The sequence below is a fragment of the Podarcis muralis genome, chromosome 2, assembly GCF_964188315.1.
Source record: "Podarcis muralis chromosome 2, rPodMur119.hap1.1, whole genome shotgun sequence".
In the NCBI taxonomy this organism is placed as follows: Eukaryota; Metazoa; Chordata; class Lepidosauria; order Squamata; family Lacertidae; genus Podarcis; species Podarcis muralis.
In genome coordinates, this window is record NC_135656.1 from 117,929,198 (window position 1) to 117,948,201 (window position 19,004).

The window sequence follows — 19,004 nt, forward strand, 5'->3', positions numbered from 1 at the left end:
GGACCTCGGTGTCCGGGTAGAACGATAGGAGTGGAGATGCTCCTTCAGATATACTGGATGATGATATATTATTATTTAAACCCCATCTATCTGGCTGGGTTTCCCCAGCCACTCTGGGCGACTCCCAATAGAATATTAAAAACACGATAAAACATGGATGCTTCAGCGGAGATTCCTGCATTGCAGGGGGTTGGACCAGATGACCCATATCGCCCCTTCCAACTCTTAAGATTCTATGATTGCAACAGAGGGAACTCAACAAGCATTCCACTGTCCGATTTGCAACCATGCCAAGCTTTGTAAACGTGCAAGCAGTTTTGCTGCACATAAAACGGAGAGAATGGTTATAACAACGGAACAAAATTTAAAAGAGGAAAATCAAACTTGGCACATAGATTAAGTAGAGTTGTGACTGCTTCCTAAAGCCTGGTGCCCTGCTTAGCTGGCTTTAGGGAGGCAGCACGAGGGCCGAGGGGAGCATGTGATTTTGGCTTTGCTTCCACCCACACAGTGAGTTCCCTGTAGGAGTACTTGTGAAGCCCACTTGTTGGGCCGCCCCGATTTAGTCACCTAGGTTGCTTTTAAAGGTTTTGCTGGTTTCATCTGCATTTTGACCCTTCTACGAATAATAATAATAATAAAAATAAATAAATAAATAAATAAATAAATAAATAAATAAATTTTATTTATATCCCGCCCTCCCCAGCCGAAGCTGGGCTCAGGGCGGCTAACAACAATAAAACAGTACAAAAAGTACAGCATAAACAACATTCTAAAATCATTCATTATAAAATTAATTAATTCAAGCCACTGGCAACCATTGGGCCAGAGCTCCGCGAAGATTGCCGAGGGAGGGAGTCAGGCTGTGCCCTGGTCAAAGGCCTGGTGTAACAGCTCTGTCTTGCAGACCCTGCGGAAAGATGTCAAGTCCCGCAGGGCCCTGGTCTCTTGTGACAGAGCGTTCCACCAGATCGGAGCCACAGCCGAAAAAGCCCTGGCTCTAGTTGAGGCCAGCCTAACTTCTCTGTGGCCCGGGACCTTCAAGATGTTTTTATTTGAAGACCGTAAGTTTCTCTGTGGGGCATACCAGGAGAGGTGGTCCCGTAGGTACGAGGGTCCTAGGCCGTATAGGGCTTTAAAGGTTAAAACCAGCACCTTAAACCTGATCCTGTACTCCACCGGGAGCCAGTGCAGCTGGTATAGCACCGGGTGAATGTGATCTCGCAGCGAGGACACCATAAGGAGTCTCACCCCGGCATTCTGCACCCGCTGGAGTTTCTGGGTCAGTCTCAAGGGCAGCCCCACGTAGAGTGAGTTACAATAATCCAGTCTGGAGGTGACCGTCGCGTGGATCACAGTGGCTAGGTCAGGGCGAGAGAGGTAAGGAGCCAACTGCTTAGCTTGGCGGAGATGGAAAAATCTTATAATATCTTATTATTATAAAATCTTATAATAATTTTGCGGCTTTTAGCTGTGTTTTATCCTACAAATTTTATAATGTACACTAAGGTTGCGGCCCTCCCTATGTCGGTGGGCTTCATCTCCCATTAGCCTCAGTCAGTATGGCCAATGGTCAGGGATGATGGGAGCTGTACTGAGGGGGTTGGACTAGATGACCCTTGGGTTCCCTTCCAGCTCTATAATTCTATGATTCCTGCAGCATCTGAATGGCTACAGGCTCCCCATCCCTGGTACGCACCGATTGAAGGGCAATTCGATTCAGCAGCTTACTAATCTTTCTAAATCAATTAATGAAAACCTGGCTGGTTTTATGTGTGTATTATTGTAAATGCAGATGATTTTGTGTGTGTATCATTAGTAAATTTTCTGTTTATGCACACCACTGAAAGATTACTATTTTGATGGTGCATAAAAAGTTTTCCAGATAAGAAATAAGATGGAAGCCTGCTATCTGGGGTTAAAAAAAACAAAAACAGAAGCTGAAGTTCTCTAATCACAAAAGCAGGCAGGCTGAGAATATGCTCCTATGAGAAGCAGTGATGGCCACCAACTCGGATGCTTTTAAATGAATATGGGACAAATTTGCAGAGGATAAGACTATCTGTGGCTACTAGCCCTGTCAAGAGGCAATATGCCTTTGAATACCAGTCACTGGGGATCAGAAATGGGGAGCGTAGGGCTGTTGCTCTCGGATTCTGCTCTGCGGCCACTGAGGCATTGACAAAAGTGATCCAGCAGTAAATCACACCAAGCAAGTTGGAGTTAACTCTTTATTAGCAAAAACAGGATATGAACAGGAGTGTCCAGCCTAATGAGCAGAGCAACTGATCTCCTCCATGAAGCAGTGGCTGAGACTGAAGGCCTCCCCATGGTTGCCTAACTCCCCTCCTCTCCAGGGCCTTTTCCGAGCAATCAGAGACTGTGCCTGTATAAAGCTAACTGCCCCTCCGTCCTCTTCATGCCTCTCCTGGTTCTGGGAGAACAAGGGGGAAGGGAACTTGTTGCAGCAGGAAGGTGAGACATCCACAACTCTTCACAAGCCAAAGTCCTCTCTCCTCCCACCCTCCTGCTTCAGCTTCTGCCTCTGATTCTGAGCTGCTCTCTGCCACACACTCTCCCCGCTCACTAAGCCCTGTTACCCCTTCAGCTTCCGACACCTCCTCTCCCCAGTCTGCTCCCTCTTCTCCCTCATCGTTGTCCCAACACCATTCCACAGGCCCTGAGCCTTCTTTCCTTGGGGGTTCCCCAGCTGCCCAACTTGTATGTTGGACTGCAGAGACCCCCTTTGGCATTCTCCAGCATCGTTTGCAAGGGAAGAAAGTGAGGCAGACGTGAAGATGGAACAATGACAAACTCCACAGATTGAAATCAATAAGGAAAAGGAACGGAACAGGATGGCAGTGGGACCCATCTGGTCAGACGAGAAAGCGTGGGGGACTGCAAAGTGTCGCTCAGTCACAGTTTTTCCTCTTCTGGCTCTGCTTCGAAGTGGCACTGGGGTGTGTGATGGGAGCTGGCAGCGAGGTGGCCGGTGAATCTCCGGGACTCTGGTTCGTTAAGGGAGGGAAAGGCTCGAGGCTGGTGGAGGGACACAGGGGGCCTGGCGCCGGGTTGGGTCCCGGAGCCAAGTCTTGTGCCCCGGCAGGAACATGCATCCCAGGTTCGTCAGCGGTGGGAGATGGCAAGGGCATCGTGCTGCTCCCGGAGGCGCTGGCCCGCCTCTCCCCAGAGTTGGGAGCGGCCTGCTGGGCGGACCACGGGGGACTGAACCCCGGAAAGAGGCTGGGAGAGGGGTATCTTGGTGCCGAAAAGGCCGTCGCAATGGCCTCCATGGCAGAGGTCTGCCTGCCCATGAGGTCAGCCAGGGTCTGGTGGGAGCGTTCGATGGCTGCGATCATGCGGTGAGTGGTAGCGCGGTCCTCCTCCCGCTCCTGCTTTTCCTGACGCCTCTCCTGCCTGTCCTCGGCACGCTCCTCCTGCCGGGTGTTTTCGAAGGCCTGCAGGTCCTGCCGGTGCAGCTGCCGCAGTGCGTCCACGAGGTCGGCATTCGCCTTGGAGGAGGACGCCATCGCCGGGGAGGATGAGAGGTCCGCAGGCCGCCGGACGGACTCCAATCGCTGGCGCCAGTTGCGCTCCCGCCGGAAGCGCATGCGCTCCACGTTGCCGGCGGTCGGCCTCCTCGGCTCCTCCGCAGCGCCTGAGGAGAGACAAAAGGAAGGAAATAAAACAGCCACCAGCCCTCGTCATAGAATCACGGACATTCGAGGCCTAAAGGAAAAGACGCACGGAGACACAAAACACACGTCTTATCTGATGCCATTTTGGTGTAACTATGGTGCTGGAGGAGACTCTTGAGAGTCCCATGGACTGCAAGAAGATCAAACCTATCCATTCTGAAGGAAATCAGCCCTGAGTGCTCACTGGAAGGACAGATCGTGAAGCTGAGGCTCCAATACTTTGCCCACCTCATGAGAAGAGAAGACTCCCTGGAAAAGACCCTGATGTTGGGAAAGATGGAGGGCACAAGGAGAAGGGGACGACAGAGGACGAGATGGTGGGACACTGTTCTCAAAGCTACCAGCATGAGTTTGACCAAACTGCAGGAGGCAGTGGAAGACAGGAGGGCCTGGTGTGCTCTGGTCCATGGGGTCACGAAGAGTCGGACACAACTAAACGACTAAACAACAACATTGTGGATGAGAATCTTTAGTGAAACTGGGGCAAGTTCAAGGTGTTGGCACTAAAATACCCAATGCAGCTCAGGACCAGTTTCCTCCACAGCAGGGCTGGGCAATTATCGGCTTTCCAACATTGTAATATGTTGCCAGCTAAACTTCATGATATGGCAGTTAATAATAACAACAGTAATAATAATTATTTTATTATTGATACCCTCTTTCACCTGACTGGGTTTCCCCAGCCACTCTGGGCAGCTCACAGAATATATCAGAACACACCAAAACATCAAACATTAAAAACTTCCCAATACAGGGCTGCCTTCAGGTATCTTCTATATCAGCGGTCAGCAACCTTTTTTCAGCAGGGACCACTGTCCCTCAGACCATGTGGTGGGCCGGACTATATTTTGAAGGAAAAAAATGAACAAATTCCTATGCCCCACAAACAACCCAGAGATGCAATTTAAATAAAAGGACACATTCTATTCATGTAAAAACACGCTGATTCCTGGACCGTCCGTGGGCCGGATTGAGAAGGCAATTGGGCCACATCCGGCCCCCGGGCCTTAGGTTACCTACCCCTGTTCTATATGTTATGTAGTTCTTTTATCTCCTTGATATTCGAAGGGAGAACATTCCACAGGACAGCATTCCATGACAGATGGACAATCAGCCTCTGCTTAAAAACCTCCAAGGAAGGAGAGTCCATTGCCTCTCGTGGGAGCTCATACCTGTTTACATTCGCTTGCTTTGATATAAGCTAATTGGTCTACTTTGATCCTAGGCTTGGAGCCCAGAAACGGGAGCTACCTGTAAGAGTTGGGTATTTGCCCCCTCTGCCCTCATATTGGCGAGTGAAGCGATGGGAAGTCCTGGCCAAAGTGAGGGCTCAATAAGCAATCCCTAAATGGCTGCTCTTAACTTTTCCTTTTAATTGGTAATTTCATGGTTTTATTCTTTTCACAAACTGCTTTTTAGGTTTGGTCGTTTTCTTTTTCACAATATAAATTTTGAGAAATAAATAAGCGAAACACACATGCTGCCTCCGACAGAGGAGGGAGAACGTCAGCATCGCACCCCACAGCCATTATACAATGGTACCTCTGGTTAAGAACTTAATTCGTTCTGGAGGTCCGTTCTTAACCTGAAACTGTTCTTAACCTGAGGTACCACTTTAGCTACTGGGGCCTCCTGCCGCCGCCGCCGTGCGATTTCTGTTCTCATCCTGAAGCAAAGTTCTTAATCCGAGGTTCTATTTCTGGGTTAGCAGAGTCTGTAACCTGAAGCGTCTCTAACCTGAGGTACTATTGGACAAACAGGCCAAACCTTACGCCAAAGAATAAACGGACATAAATCTGACATCAAGAATCACAAGACAGAGAAACCAGTAGGAGAACACTTCAATCTCCCAGGACATTCTATACAAGATCTCAAAGTAGCTGTTTTACTACAAAGGAATTTCAGAAATAGACTGGAAAGAGAAGCTGCTGAATTGCAACTTATTACCAAACTTAAAACCATGGAGAGACCTGGTCTAAACAAAGACATTGGATTCTTATCTCATTATACATGACAAAGCCATTTTTCACCTTCTCACCCCTTGCTTTTTCCTGTAAGACCTATTGCAGTCGTTAAGAGTCCTCAACAGGCTCATCACAGCTATCTGCCAATCACCCATTCCCACCACCCTTCTGAGTAATACCCCTCCCCACCTTCTCACTATATAGAAGGATCTGGCAACTTCTGTTTCAGTGTATCTGAAGAAGTGTGCATGCACACGAAAGCTCATACCAAGAACTAACTTAGTTGGTCTTTAAGGTGCTACTGGAAGGAATTTTGTTTTGTTTTGACTATGGCAGACCAACACGGCTACCTATCTGTAACTGAGGTACTACTGTATGCCACAAAAAGACTGTGCCCAAGCCACAAAGCGCCACAGATAAAAGCGCCACTCACTTGACACCTGAGGTTCAGCAGGGGTCTCTGGGGAGGGCAAGGGGACACTACTGCCCCGCGGCGGCTCCTCTTTCCCCATGATCAGCACGTCCTCATCCTTGGACGGCTTTCGGGCCTGCCTGCCTGGTTCGACGGCCGCCCCCTGGAGCTCTTTGGGAGGGGAGGCCTGCGGCAAGGGGAGGACATACTGCCGCTCGTTCGCGGCTGCCTCCGGGGCGGTGCTGGCCGCTTCCCTGGCGATCCTGGTGGCGGCCATGGGGTTGAGGGGCAGCCTCTTGCGCCTCTTGTCCAGCCGCTCCACCACGCCGGCCCCGCACACCTTCCCACAGACAATGCCCTTGCGGAGGCAGAGGAACTGCTCCAGCAGCTTGAAGTAGGGGGCGGTCTTGGGCGCTCTCCCCGAGTGGAGGTTCCCGCACTTGATCTCCTTGTAGCCGCGCTTGAGGTCTTTGGCCCGGCTGCGGCACTGCTCGGCGTCCCGCTCAAAGCCCCGCTCGCGGAGGCGGTCAGCGATCCAGGCAAAGAGCTTCATGTTGCGGTACTGCTGGCCCAGGGCGATCTGGACGTCCTCCGCTTTCCAGATGTCGATGAAGGCGATGGTCTCCTTGCGGGACCAGGCGTCCCGCCGTCTCCTGGGCTCCGGGGAAGGGAGGTTCACATCTGGGGGGCTTGGGAGAGAATCCGCCAGGGAGAAAGGCTCTGCAGCCAGCTGAGAGCTCTCTGGGTTGGCCGTCATTTCCGCATGCTGTAAAGAAAAGAAAGGGGGAATGAAACTTTGGGCAAATGCGGCTCAGTGGTTGGTTTATTTTTTAAAAAAACAAAACACTTGTATTTTGGCTCCCAGTACATTTCAGAACAGATTTTTTATATATATAAATATTTTTATTAGTTTTTTAACATATCGTTTCCAACATTCATATAACGTAATTTCTTATCTTACACAATATTTTTAACTTCCGTCAGCTCCTCTGGTGATTTTCCATTTTTATCACTTATTCTGCATTTCCTAATTTTTCTATTACTCTTAATTATCATTAACTAATAATTTTCTTCATAGTCTTTCTTGCACTATTTCAAATAATCCTCCTTACAAAATTTCTTGCAATCCTACTACCACAATCTGTTCATTGCAATTACTTTTCAAATAGTTCGTATATTTACTCCAGTCTTCTGAGAATCTCTGGTCCCGCAGGTTTCGAATCCTTCCTGTTAGTTTGTCTAGCTCTGCATAGTTCCAGAGCAGAATTCAAAGTGTTGGTGCTGACCTTTAAAGCCCTAAATACCTTTGGCCCTGCATGCCTGAAGGAACACCTCCACTTGTCTCAGTTCTGCCTGGACACTGAGGTCCAGCTTCAAGGGCCTTCTGGCGGTTCCCGCAATGCAAGAAGCGAAGGTAACAGGGAACCTGGCAGAGGGCCTTCTCGGTAGTGGCGCCCGCCCTGTAGAACGTCCTCCCACCAGATGTCAAAGAGAACAACAACTACCAGACCATATTACACCAGTCCTGAAAGACCTACATTGGCTCCCAGTGCGTTTCCAAGCACAATTCAAAGTGCTGGTGCTGACCTTTAAAGCCCTGAACGGCATCAGCCCAGTATAACTGAAGGAGCATCTCCACCCCCATCATCATTCAGCCAGACACTGAGGTCCAACTCCAAGGGCTTTCTATTGGTTCCCTCATTGCGAGAAGTGATGTTACAGGGAACCAGGCAGAGGGCCTTCTCGGTGGTGGCGCCCGCCCTGTGGAATGCCCTCCCATCAGATGTCAAGGAAATAAACAACTACCTGACTTTTAGGAGACATCTGAAGGCAGCGCTGTATAGGGAATATTTTAATGTTTGATGTCTTACTGTGTTTTAATTTATTGTAACCCAGTCAGATGGGCATCATATAAAATGAAATGAAATAATAAAATAAAAATAATAAGCATCAGCATAAGAAAAGCTGTTTACATCAACAGAAATAAAAAAACCAAACACTATTGACAGGAGCGAGCCAGTAGCAAGTAACACCAAGCAGGTTGGAATTAGCTCTTTATTAGCAAAAAGGATCAACACGGGAGTGTCAGACCTAATGAGCAAAGCAACGCATCTCTGACAGGTCTCGCATCCATGAAGCAGCTGCCGAGGCTGAAATCTCTCCATTTCTCCAGGGTTTTCCCCAAGCAATCTGAGATGGTGCCTACCATCCCCGTTGCCCTTTTCATGCCTCTCCTAGTTCTGGGAGACCTGATCTTAGGAAAACAGAAAGATGCTTTCGGCTAAGTCATGCAGTTTGGTTCCGTCTTCACTGACTCTAGGATTTCAGACCGGGTTCTCTCCCAGCCTGACCTGGAGATGCCTGCCTCACTGCCCCTCTCAGCCTCTCCAGCCAGCCTCTCTCTCCACCTAGCTATCATCCGCCAAGCTTCCGGCGCCTTCCACGCGAGCCACCTCTCACCTTTTGCTCCTGCCTCTCAGCCTCTTGCTTCATCTGCAGGAAATCCTCCGCCAGGCCCACTGCTTGGGCGCATGTTTCCGGGCTGCTCCCCGTCACCCAGCTCTGGAGTTCGGTGGGCAGGATGTTCAGAAACTGCTCCAGGATCACCTGCTCCAGGATCTGCTCCTTGGAGAAGCGCTCTGGCTTCAGCCAGTGGTGGCAAAGGTACCAGAGGTGCCCGCAGGCTTCCCGGGGACCCTCGGCCTCCTGGTAGCGGAATTCCCGGAAGCGCTGGCGGAGGGTGTCCCTGCTCGGAGCATCTCCGCCCAGGACCTCCTCCTTCGCTGCCCCGAAGGCCCTTCTTCCAGTGTCTGGGACGAGCCTGGGGGCACCTTCCTCGCGAGCCCACCGACATCCTTCCACAGCTCCCTTGAAAGATGCCAGAATCTCCTTCGCGTCGTCCCAGGGGGTGGGTTCCGGCGACTGCACGTTGTTGCCTCGTCCGGACGGAGGGGACCGCGCCGCCTCGGGGAATTCTTCCAGCTGGGTCTCCCAGCAGTCGGAAAGGCCCTCGTCCGGCTCCTGCTTGACCTGCTGTGATGGTGCCCAGCCAAAAAAGGCCCTCGTGGTCCTGGATGGAGCCGGGTGGGAGCCCCTGACTTTCCCTTCCAGCCCCGCTAATGGTTTGAGCCCTTCCGACTCCCGGCCCTCCATTTTCATTCCCGTCCGAACACACCGTGTGCAACGGGAGGTGTGAGGAGGCCACACTTGCCCAGTCGTCACCCCCAAACCATTGTCCTCAGGCGCTCGTGTCTCCAAAAACAATTCCCGGCCATGGGTCACTCTGTTCACATTCGCATGGGCATCTCTCAGCAAAAGCTGAGGACATTGGGATGCTGAAACCAGGAGGAATCTTACACGGCAGTGGGCAACGTTCGAGGCCTGGAGGGCTAGCTTTTTCTCCCCCTGAAGAAGAAGAAAAGATAAAAATTAATCATTGCGACTACAACAGAGAGCCCATCAATTTGTGCAATGTTTCCCAAGCCTTTCCCCCACATGGATCTCTTGGAAATTACTGAGGGTCTCAGGGGACCCTATCATTATTTTTTCTGCCTGCTGCAGCAATTGTAAAGCACTGCGTTAGGTGCTGTATGCTTTTTAACTGAATGCTTATTGCTTTGTTTCTTTCGTATCTTGTATTTTGCTGTATAGTATTGCAAAGAATTCTTGATTATGTGTTTTGTGTTTTTAAATTGTGATTTTTATCTTGTGAAGCGCCATGAGACCCGCGGGTATAGGGCGGTATACAAACTTAATAAATGATAATAATAATTATTACTATTTCCAAAGATTTTAGACTGTGTTTTTCACAGAAACACCATGGACCACTTGAATGAAGCTTGAGGGGCGCAGTTATCTGAATAAGTTAGCTTTGTTAGTCAATAGCAGCAGCAACAACAAATAAATATATGTAAATAAATAATAATAAGAGTAATACATTGCTTATTAACAGTACTTTCTTTGTCATGGTTCTCACTAGTACGGAGCACCATCACTTTCTGTTGCTGTCTACGGCACCATTTGGTGATGTCACCCATGGCACTTTGATCAAAATATTGCTACTGTCACTACATTATTTTTATTTTTATGAAAAAAAACACTGCTTCTGCTTCTTCTCATTATCGACTCAACATCTTACCAGCCCTGCACCGTAAAATCCCTGGGCTGGTTACAGCCATTTTAAAAAACCACAACATTAAAGCCAGTTTGAAACAAATCATAGTCAACTAGGAGTGTTTTGTTGCTGTTTACTTTCACAAAAGAATAAAAAATATTAACAACCCAGGATTGTTGGGTTGTCTTTATTTTTATTATGTATTTTGTGGGGCATATATATATAGAGAGAGAGAGAGAGAGAGAGAGTGATTATTGTGGTGAACCGCCCAGAGATCTATGGGTATAGGGCAGTTTACAAAATAATTATTAGAGTGATCAATCAATCAATCTTGGAGGACCCCCACCACAATTAACTAACTAATTTTGATACATAACTTTTATTAAATTTCCTAATTTACATTTCAAAATATTCATTAAATCAATGACTTCCCTTCTTCCCTTTCCGTAGTTCATCCTGCATATCACTAATTAATTAATTAATATTGGGGGGGACACCCCCTCCCCACCCCCACCGCAAAGGAGCAGGGGAAGAAACTTCTTAGAACTGAGGGCTAAGGGCACGCGGCGGCTTCACTCACCCCTCCCGAGCATGCTCCGAAAAGGACCCCCCCCCCCCCTCCACGCGCATGCCCGGAGGGCGCGAGTCAGCGCCGGGCTTCCCCCAGCCGGCAGGCGAGCGTCACGGGACGGGGACCCCACCTTCCTCCCCCCCCCCCCGCCAGCGGCGCCCGCTTGGTCTCCTCTGCGCGGGTGGCGCCCGCGGATCTTTGCGCGGCTAGGCATGCCACGCGCGGATCTTTGCGCGGCGCTGCTTTTCTTTTGCAAACAAACAAACGACAACAACAGTGCATTGGGAGGGAGGGGAGGGGAAATGGGGGGGGGAGGGAGGAATAAAAGGAGAGGATCGGGGCCAAGAATGGAGGAAAGGGAGGTGGGGAGGAAAAGAAGGGGGCCTTACCCCCCAAAAAAATAAGATCCCCCCCCCGGCCCTGTCTCGCTCACCCCTCCTGCAGCCCAGCCCAGATGCCAAACTTCACTCCTGCGGCTCCTGGGAAATCCGGACTCCAGTTTCCCACGCACGAGGGGAAGGAGGGAGGGAGCAAAGCAGGAAGGGGACGGATTAGCCCCTGACATCAGGAGGCTTGGCCTCACATGCCACCCACACTGGCCTGTCTAGGAATCCGGAGTGAGCCCTCGTTTAAACGCTGGCCGATTTGGAGCAGATCTCTCCATCCATCCATCTATTGCAGGGGGGGGGGGGTAGTGGAAACTTTATTTCTCTTTCTCTCTCTGCCTTCCTTATATCTCAGGTCCCTTTCTGCCCATCATTATACCTCCATGCTGGGAAAGGAAGGTTGAGCTGCACCGGGTGGATTTCTGCCTGCCAGTTTAGTTCAATCAAAGGCGCAGCAAGATACCTGCCCGCTTTTAAAAGGGCGCTAACTTACATCCCACCCAGTGGCCTCTCCAGGAATCTGGAGTAAACCCTCATTTAACTGCAGGCAGTTTTGAAACGGGGTTTTTGGTTTTTTTTAGGGGGTGTCACACTCCCCCTTCTCTGCCCTTCTTGTGCTTTTAATAGGTAGTAGCTGTTTCTTCCCATCTTGGCACCTCTGTGGAAGGGAAGGGACATGAGCTGCATCGGTTGGATTTCTGCCTGCCATTCAGTTAAATTAAGGGTGCATATCCATCTTTAAAAGAGGGGAGATATTTGCTGTGTCTTACATCCCACTGACTGGTTTCTCTAGGAATACAGAGGAAGCCCTTTTTCTGTAGCTCATCTAAACGCAAAGAAGTCCAGATCTGGGATCTGGTTTCCGCGGCCTCGTTCTCTCTACCTCCCAGGCGGAAAGATCCAACAGTGGCAGTTTCTCCCTATCACTTCACTTCCTTGCTGCACCTGGTGGGTTTCTGCCTGCTACAAGCTGGTAAAGTTGAAGCAGAGCTCAGCCATTTTTATTTAGGGAATGGTAATACTATTTCTTTATTATCTGAGATTGCTAATGACAGGGCTGCCGCCTCTTTAATAGGTGCGTGACAGTAGGAAACTCCACAGGTGAAGTTTTGCTCCAGATGGATTTCTGCCTGCGATGTATCATCACTGAAGCAGTCAGGTACAACAATTTCCTGTTGCCTAGAGTGGACCCACAGGGGAATGTGGCTCCAGAAAAAGGAGGACTTCCTGCCATACCTGTTCTGGAGCCCCCTCCTCTTGTGTGTGACCAGGTAGGTAGGTGTGGCCCTAGCAGACCCTTTAAAAGGGCTGAGCACATGGCCATCTCTCCTTTCTCCTTTCAGACTTCTCTCTTGGACCTCCTCTTCTAGCAGCACATGGTTTATCCTTACAGAGGATAGAAGCCACAAGGTAAGTAAACTTTACTCCTAAAGAAGACTCCTGTGTTGTTGTTATTTTAAGAGGGAAATACTAAGGGGAAACTTACCAGGAACAAGCAAGGCTGGATTGCTTAATTTAAAGGATTGTAACGAATCACCAACTTGCAAGGGAATGTGTTTTGATGGCTTTCTCACTGGCGTGAGTGAGGAGGGATAATATTTAATCAATACATCTTCTCCTCCCTTCCTCAACATCCCCACAGATTCTGGGTTCTCTATGTCCAGTAATTCGCCTTTCTAGAGCTATCCGATTTAGCCACTGTGGAAAACAGAATGCCCATGGTCAAGCTAACATATTATCACGGTCAGAAATATTTTTTTAAGGAAACCACAAAAGTTGATGGCATTACGTTGACAATATGTGAAACCGAGCCACAGTTTTTTGAAAAATGAAACAAGAAAGCTATTAAATCCAAGTGCGAGAGGGAAAAAGGGGATCTTCCTCTCTGTTGTTTAATTTCTCTTTTCGGATCAATCTTCCTCCCTGGCACAGTTTTTCTGTGAACTCCCAATTCCTATCAGCCTTTGCACTTCCCACATAAACACCTGGCCCCCTTTAGCTGAGCAAACACCCAAGTGGGACAGGGAAGGGGCTTGAGATGAAGAAGGAAAGTCTGTGAATTCACCACTGCCTGTCTGAAGGGGTGGGCTGGAGCCTATTATTATTATTATTTATTATTTATCAGTGTATCTGAAGAAGTGTGCATGCACACGAAAGCTCATACCAATAACTTACTTAGTTGGTCTTTAAGGTGCTACTGGAAAGAATTTTTTTTGTTATTATTATTTATATAACTCTGTTATAAGAGAACCTGCTCCCTTTCCCTTTGGAAGTATCCAAGAGCCCATATAGAGTCCTTTATTAAACTGTTGCAACAGGGTCCCCACTCCCCACACGCAGGAGGGAGGAGGAACCCAGGACAGAGGTGCACAAGCCCTTATTACAGAAGTTTGAAATTGCCCACCCTGTAGCCCAAGACATCTCCCCCCAAAAACATCATACATACATCACAGAAGGAGGCAGAAATCCTGCCTGCTAAGATACTCAGTGGTCACTGATTGCATTAGCTGGGCAGCCTGGCCATTCTTTTGTAATGGTAAATACTTTAATTCCTAAATCCAGGTCACAGGCTCACCCTTATTCATACACAAATATGCCCTTAAGACTGGATTTGCAAGCAAAGAGACAATGGGAAGGCTTTTCCATTTCCTTTCTCCTTGCGGAGAAATATTTGAGGTCAATTTGGGAGAGTCAAAATGTTTTGAGAGAGTCAAAATGGCTTCTGGATTACGCTCCTGTACTATTTCAGACACGTGGCTTATATACTTACGTGTTTGCCTTGTACATTTATGAACGTTTATTTTCTATTTGGCACCTTAGAATTCTTATAACACCGCCCTATACCTGTAGGTCTCAGGGCGGTTCACAGTACAAAATCAAAATACAAAACCACAGAACATATAACCAAAATAAAAACAACAACCCAATAACCCCCCCCCCCAGCACATTTTAAAAGAGCATAGGATGAAGTAGGATTTACTCATGAGTAAACAAGCGAAGGCTTCTGCTGTTCCACACTGTTCTCAATGTTTACCTCTGCTTTTAGTGTTTATTGCTGCTGTCTACAAGGCAGTTAATATTTGTATATTTTATTTAACCTGTTTTATTAGTTATCGGCCTTCGCCAAACAGCCCTAAAACATTAATTCTGTCAAATGAAGACATAATTAATCCCACCAGGTAATAAAATGCGTTGAACCAACGAAACACATGACATTAGTGGATTTTCTAATATTAACAATTCAGCCCGGTATTGGCGCTGCAAGTGCTTTGCACTCTTTAGACATCTCTTGTTATTTTTTCACACAGGTAGTTTCCTGCCCTCCATAGTGAAGGCGGTGCTTCCAGAGTGACACCAGGACCTTGGCCAATCAGCCTCTTCAGAATTTGTGACACTGCGTCCGAAAGTTCCCTTCTCTTGGTTGGCACATCTGGAAATGGTAACATTGGCGGTTTCCTTTTTATTTTTTTAGTTGGTGGTTCAGATAGAGAGGGTGAGAATCACTCAGCAAACCGTGGGCCCGGATCTGAGCTTTCCATTTGCGCACGTCCTGAGTCCATTTTAATGGTTTCGATTCTCTCCCCTGGATTTATAGCTAATCCAGAAAGCTCGCAGGCTGGAATCGGGACAGGAATGGCAGGGAAGCCCAGATTTAAAAGCCGCTGCATGATTATTGCTCTGGGCCTTTTAAGAAACAAATAAATCGGGAGGCGACATAGGATTGCAGCTGTTATGAGCAACCTTATCCAACTGGGGAGGGCGAAAGATTTAAAATACACGCACACATGTATATAAGTATGTTTCCAAGCACAATTCAAAGTGTTGGTGCTGACCTTTAAAGCCCAAAACGGCCTCAGTCCTGTATACCTGAAGGAGCGTCTCCACTCCCATCGTTCAGCCCGGACACTGAGATCCAGCTCCAAGGGCCTTCTGGTAGTTCCCTCATTGCGAGAAGTGAGGCTACAGTGAACCAGACAGCGGGCCTTCTCGGTAGTGGCACCCACCCTGTGGAACACCCTTCAGATGTCAAGGAAATAAGCAGTTATCCTATTTTTAAAAGACATCTGAAGGCAGCCCTGTTTAGGGAAGTTTTTAATATTTAATGCTGTGTTGTTTTTAACATGTGATTGGGAGCTGCCCAGAGTGGCTGAGGAGACTCAGCCTGATGGGCGGGTTATAAATAATAAATTATTATTATATTATTATTATAAGTCCAGTTATCTCCTGCTTGGACTACTGCAATGCGCTCTGCGTGGGGCTACCTTTGAAAGTGACCCGGAAACTGCCGTATTTTTCGCTCTATAAGACACACTTTTTCCCTCCTAAAAAGGAAGGGGAAATGTGTGTTCGTCTTATGGAGCGAATGCAGACTGTGCAGCTATCGCTGAAGCCAGAAGAGCAAGAGGGATTGGTGCGCACCGATCCCTCTTGCTCTACTGGCTTCAGGGATAGCCATGCAAAGCCACTTGAGCGCAGCTGGAGCGCTCCTGCCTCTTCGCTCAAGAGGCTTTGTGTTGCTTTCTTGTTTTCTTCCTCTAAAAACTAGGTGCGTCTTATGGTCGGGTGTGTCTTATAAAGCGAAAAATACGGTACCACTAATCCAAAACGCAGCAGCTGGCCTGGTGACTGGGAGCGGCCGCCGAGACCTCATAAAACCGGTCTTGAAAGACCTACATTGGCTCCCATTACGTTTCCAAGCACGATTCAAAGTGTTGGTGCTGACCTTTAAAGCCCTAAACGGCCTCAGCCCTGCATTGCAGAAGGTTGCAGGTTCAATCCAGACAGTACTAAACTAAGTGGCCAAGATTCCTATTCCCTTGTGTAGGTGAGGATCATGAAGGAAATATTATATTGTGAGCTATTTTCATAAAACAATAACACTGGGAGTGTCAGAAATGCAGGGTATGTATGCGGCCCTCGAAAGTACCCTCTGAAGGTGGAGCTGCTTATCTGTATTTCTTCTTTCTCAAGATTCCTTATTTCAATCAATCTACTTTCCTAAACAGGCAAAGAGAAACTGGCAGCCAGGAGATGAAGCCGAAGATGCCTGTGCCTCCGAAGAAAGTTGCAAGAAGACCACCTGGACCACAGCCAGGATGATGATGTTTGATACTTGCAAGGAGCAAGACCTGTGCATTGTCTATGGGGAACCCATCCGGCCAAAGCCCCTCATCCACAAGAGAATGGGGGGTCAGCAAAAAGCCCACCCAGTCGAGGAGGAGGAGGAGGAGGAACCCCTTTTTCATGGAGGAAGTTGCAGATCCCCCTGGGAAATCCCAGTCTGGAAAATTCCTGGTGCTCCTAAGGAGCAGGATGTGTGCATTGTGGGTGAGGAAAACATCTGGCAGTTCCCCAAAACCGGCGAGAGAAAGGCATGTTTGCAGAAAATCAGCTCAGGGGAGGGTCCAGTTCACAGCAAAGGAGACTCCAGTGTCCCAAGTAAAACTCCAGCTCAGCCCGTTGTTGCTGCCACAGCCAGGATGACGATGCTTGATACTTGCAAGGAGCCAGACCTGTGCATTGTCTATGGGGAACCCATCAGGCCAAAGCCCCTCATCCACAAGAGAACGGGGGGTCAGCAAAAAGCCCACCCAGTTGATGAGGAGGAGGAAACCCTTCCTCATGGAGGAAGTTGCAGGTCCCCCTGGGATATCCCAGTGCAGGCAATTCCTGTTGCTGCTAAGGAGCAGGATGTGTGCATTGTAGGTGAGGAAAACATCTGGTAGAACCCCAACATCTGCGAGAGAAAGGCGTGTTTGCAGGAAACGCTCTCAGTGGAGGGTCCCGTTCACAGCAAACTAGACTCCAGAGTCCCCAGTGAACCTCCAGCCCAGACTGTTGTTGATGCTGCCAAGGGACAAGACATCTGCATTGTGCCTGAGCAAGTTGTCCTACAAAAGCCCACCGTCCATATCAGAATTGGGTATCCTGAGGAAACACACCCAGGGGAGGATGAAGTTAAGCCTATTGATGGTGGAGGAGATTGGAAAGCCACATTGCAGCCCACTGTTGGTGCCCCCAAGGAACAAGACATCTGTGTTGTGTATGGAAAGATGGTTAGTCAGAAGCCCATCATTCAAGCAGCAGCCTGCATTGAATCACAGCCCCTGTCTCCCACCCCTGTGGGAACAGGAACTGACTAATGAGGAAGACCTTCTATTTACATCAGTGTGTTATTTGATTGATTGATTGATTGATTGATTGATTGATTGACTGGTTGCATTTATATCTCACCCTTTTCTCCCAGGAGGTACACATGGAATTCTCACAAGAACCCTGCAAGGTAGACTAGGCTGAGATGCAATGACTGGCCCAAGCTTCTCCAGAGAACTTCTGGGCTGAGTAGGGATTCGAACCCTGGTCTCCCAGGTCCTTATTCAATACTCCAACCACTACACCACATTTATTTTATGAGCTGTCTGGAGTGCAGCAGGCTCGCAATGTCATTGTCTCAATTCTCCACAAGAAATGCAGGAACGAAAAGGATAGCGATTTCATACAGCTATTTCTGTATAATTAGCCTAAAATCCCTAAGATCAGGAACGCGTTTCCGCACATGTTTTCCACCTACTCAAATTTATCGGTTTCTCTCTGCATGCATTCTTTAATGAGCAATGAGGTCTCAGCTGTTGAGGAAGCTTTCCCCACAATCCAGGCACCTCATAGGCCTCTCCCCTGTGTGGATTCTCTTGTGCGCCATGAGGAAGGTCTGTCCCTGGAAGGTTTTCACACACACCAAACTCTTGTACGGCCTTTCTCCGGTGTGGACTCTCTGATGTGTGATAAGTTGAACCCAGACCCTCTTGGGGTGTTAATGCTGTGAGCCCCTCCACTGTAAGCTCAGGTTTCATGTATGTGCAAATAAACCATATATCCTAAAAGACGCCACAGTCTGTCCCTCATTCCAAAGGAAAGCGAAGCCAAGATAGGCACCAGGAACACCTGGAATCTTGTAAAAAAAAAAGTTTTTATTCATTTTTCTTTTTCATTCATTACACATTCATATTCATAACATTTGCTATGCAATATTATTTCTCTATCTTCTACACATTTTCTAATGCTAACAATGTGAATGTTTATTTAAAACCTGCCATCAAGTCTTTAGACTTTTGTTTGTTTCTGCAAATATAATATAAATGGTTCCCACTCTTTTTCAAAGTCACTGTTGTATTTTTCTCTTAGTCTATCTGTCATTTTTGCCAGTTCTGCATAGTTCATCGACTTCTCTTGCCATTGTTCTTTAGTTGGTATTTCTCCACTCTTCCAATTTTGTGCAATCAACATTCTCGCTGCTGTAGTGGCATACAGAAATAGTCCTCTTTTCTTTCGGTATGTCTTGGCCTAAGGAACCCCTGGAATCTTGCACTGCTCAGAGATGGGGGGCGTGCCTGCGACAATACTGCCTTCAAAGAGATGTTCCTCTTTCTCTCTCACACACACATTAACACCCTAGAACAGGCATGTTCTCTCACACATGCACATCTTAAAAGAGCCAGTCCCCCTCTCCCTCGTATGCACATCCAGAGAAGGGCATCCCCTCTCTTTTTCTCTCACACATGAGAGAGAGAGAGAGAGAGAGAGAGGAGGGAATGCCTCTTTCACAAAGAAGGGAATGCCTCACAACCTCACATACAACAATCTTTATTGTCATTGTCCCATACATTACAACGAAATTGAAAAAATCTACTTCAGACATTCAAAAACCAACAACCCTGGTTAACCCCCTAAAAACTCTGATACCCCATAATTAAATACAATATACTCCCACAGAGACTATCTTACACTGCGTTTAAAACCAAAATCGCATTTGGATAAAAACTGTTTCTCAGGCTGCTAGTCCTAGTCTTTAGAACCCTGTA

At 48.0% G+C, this 19,004-nt stretch overlaps 1 protein-coding gene and 1 long non-coding RNA gene across 3 annotated transcripts; one reads left to right on the top strand and one right to left on the bottom strand.

The window, feature by feature from the left end:
- Positions 1-2,217: 2,217 nt before the first annotated feature.
- LOC114592276 (uncharacterized) lies at positions 2,218-11,309 on the bottom strand. Its single transcript, XM_077921213.1, has 4 exons — positions 11,193-11,309; positions 8,535-9,479; positions 6,096-6,840; positions 2,218-3,658 (listed from the first exon to the last, which is right to left on the bottom strand). Exons 2-4 carry the CDS (start codon positions 9,231-9,233, stop codon positions 2,913-2,915), a joined length of 2,190 nt encoding a protein of 729 aa, XP_077777339.1. The 5' UTR covers positions 9,234-9,479; positions 11,193-11,309; the 3' UTR covers positions 2,218-2,912.
- A 242-nt stretch (positions 11,310-11,551) lies between these two features.
- On the top strand, positions 11,552-18,029 carry LOC144326606 (uncharacterized). 2 transcript variants are annotated; one of them, XR_013391621.1, is made up of 4 exons: positions 12,287-12,304; positions 12,489-12,555; positions 14,454-14,584; positions 16,152-18,029. It is a non-coding gene; the product is annotated as an uncharacterized LOC144326606 (long non-coding RNA). The 2 variants fall into 2 exon arrangements; XR_013391620.1 differs by having other exon boundaries at positions 11,552-12,555.
- Positions 18,030-19,004: the final 975 nt, after the last annotated feature.

What these genes read in the sequence shown, in the direction of transcription:
- LOC114592276 (XM_077921213.1), bottom strand. Translation starts at nt 9,233, where the DNA reads ATGAAAATGGAGGGCCGGGAGTCGGAAGGGCTCAAACCATTAGCGGGG. An exon ending in CTGAGAGGCAGGAGCAAAAG is followed by an intron (nt 6,841 to 8,534) that starts GTGAGAGGTGGC and finishes TTTTCTTTACAG; the next exon opens with CATGCGGAAATGACGGCCAA. An exon ending in TGCTGAACCTCAGGTGTCAA is followed by an intron (nt 3,659 to 6,095) that starts GTGAGTGGCGCT and finishes GTCTCTCCTCAG; the next exon opens with GCGCTGCGGAGGAGCCGAGG.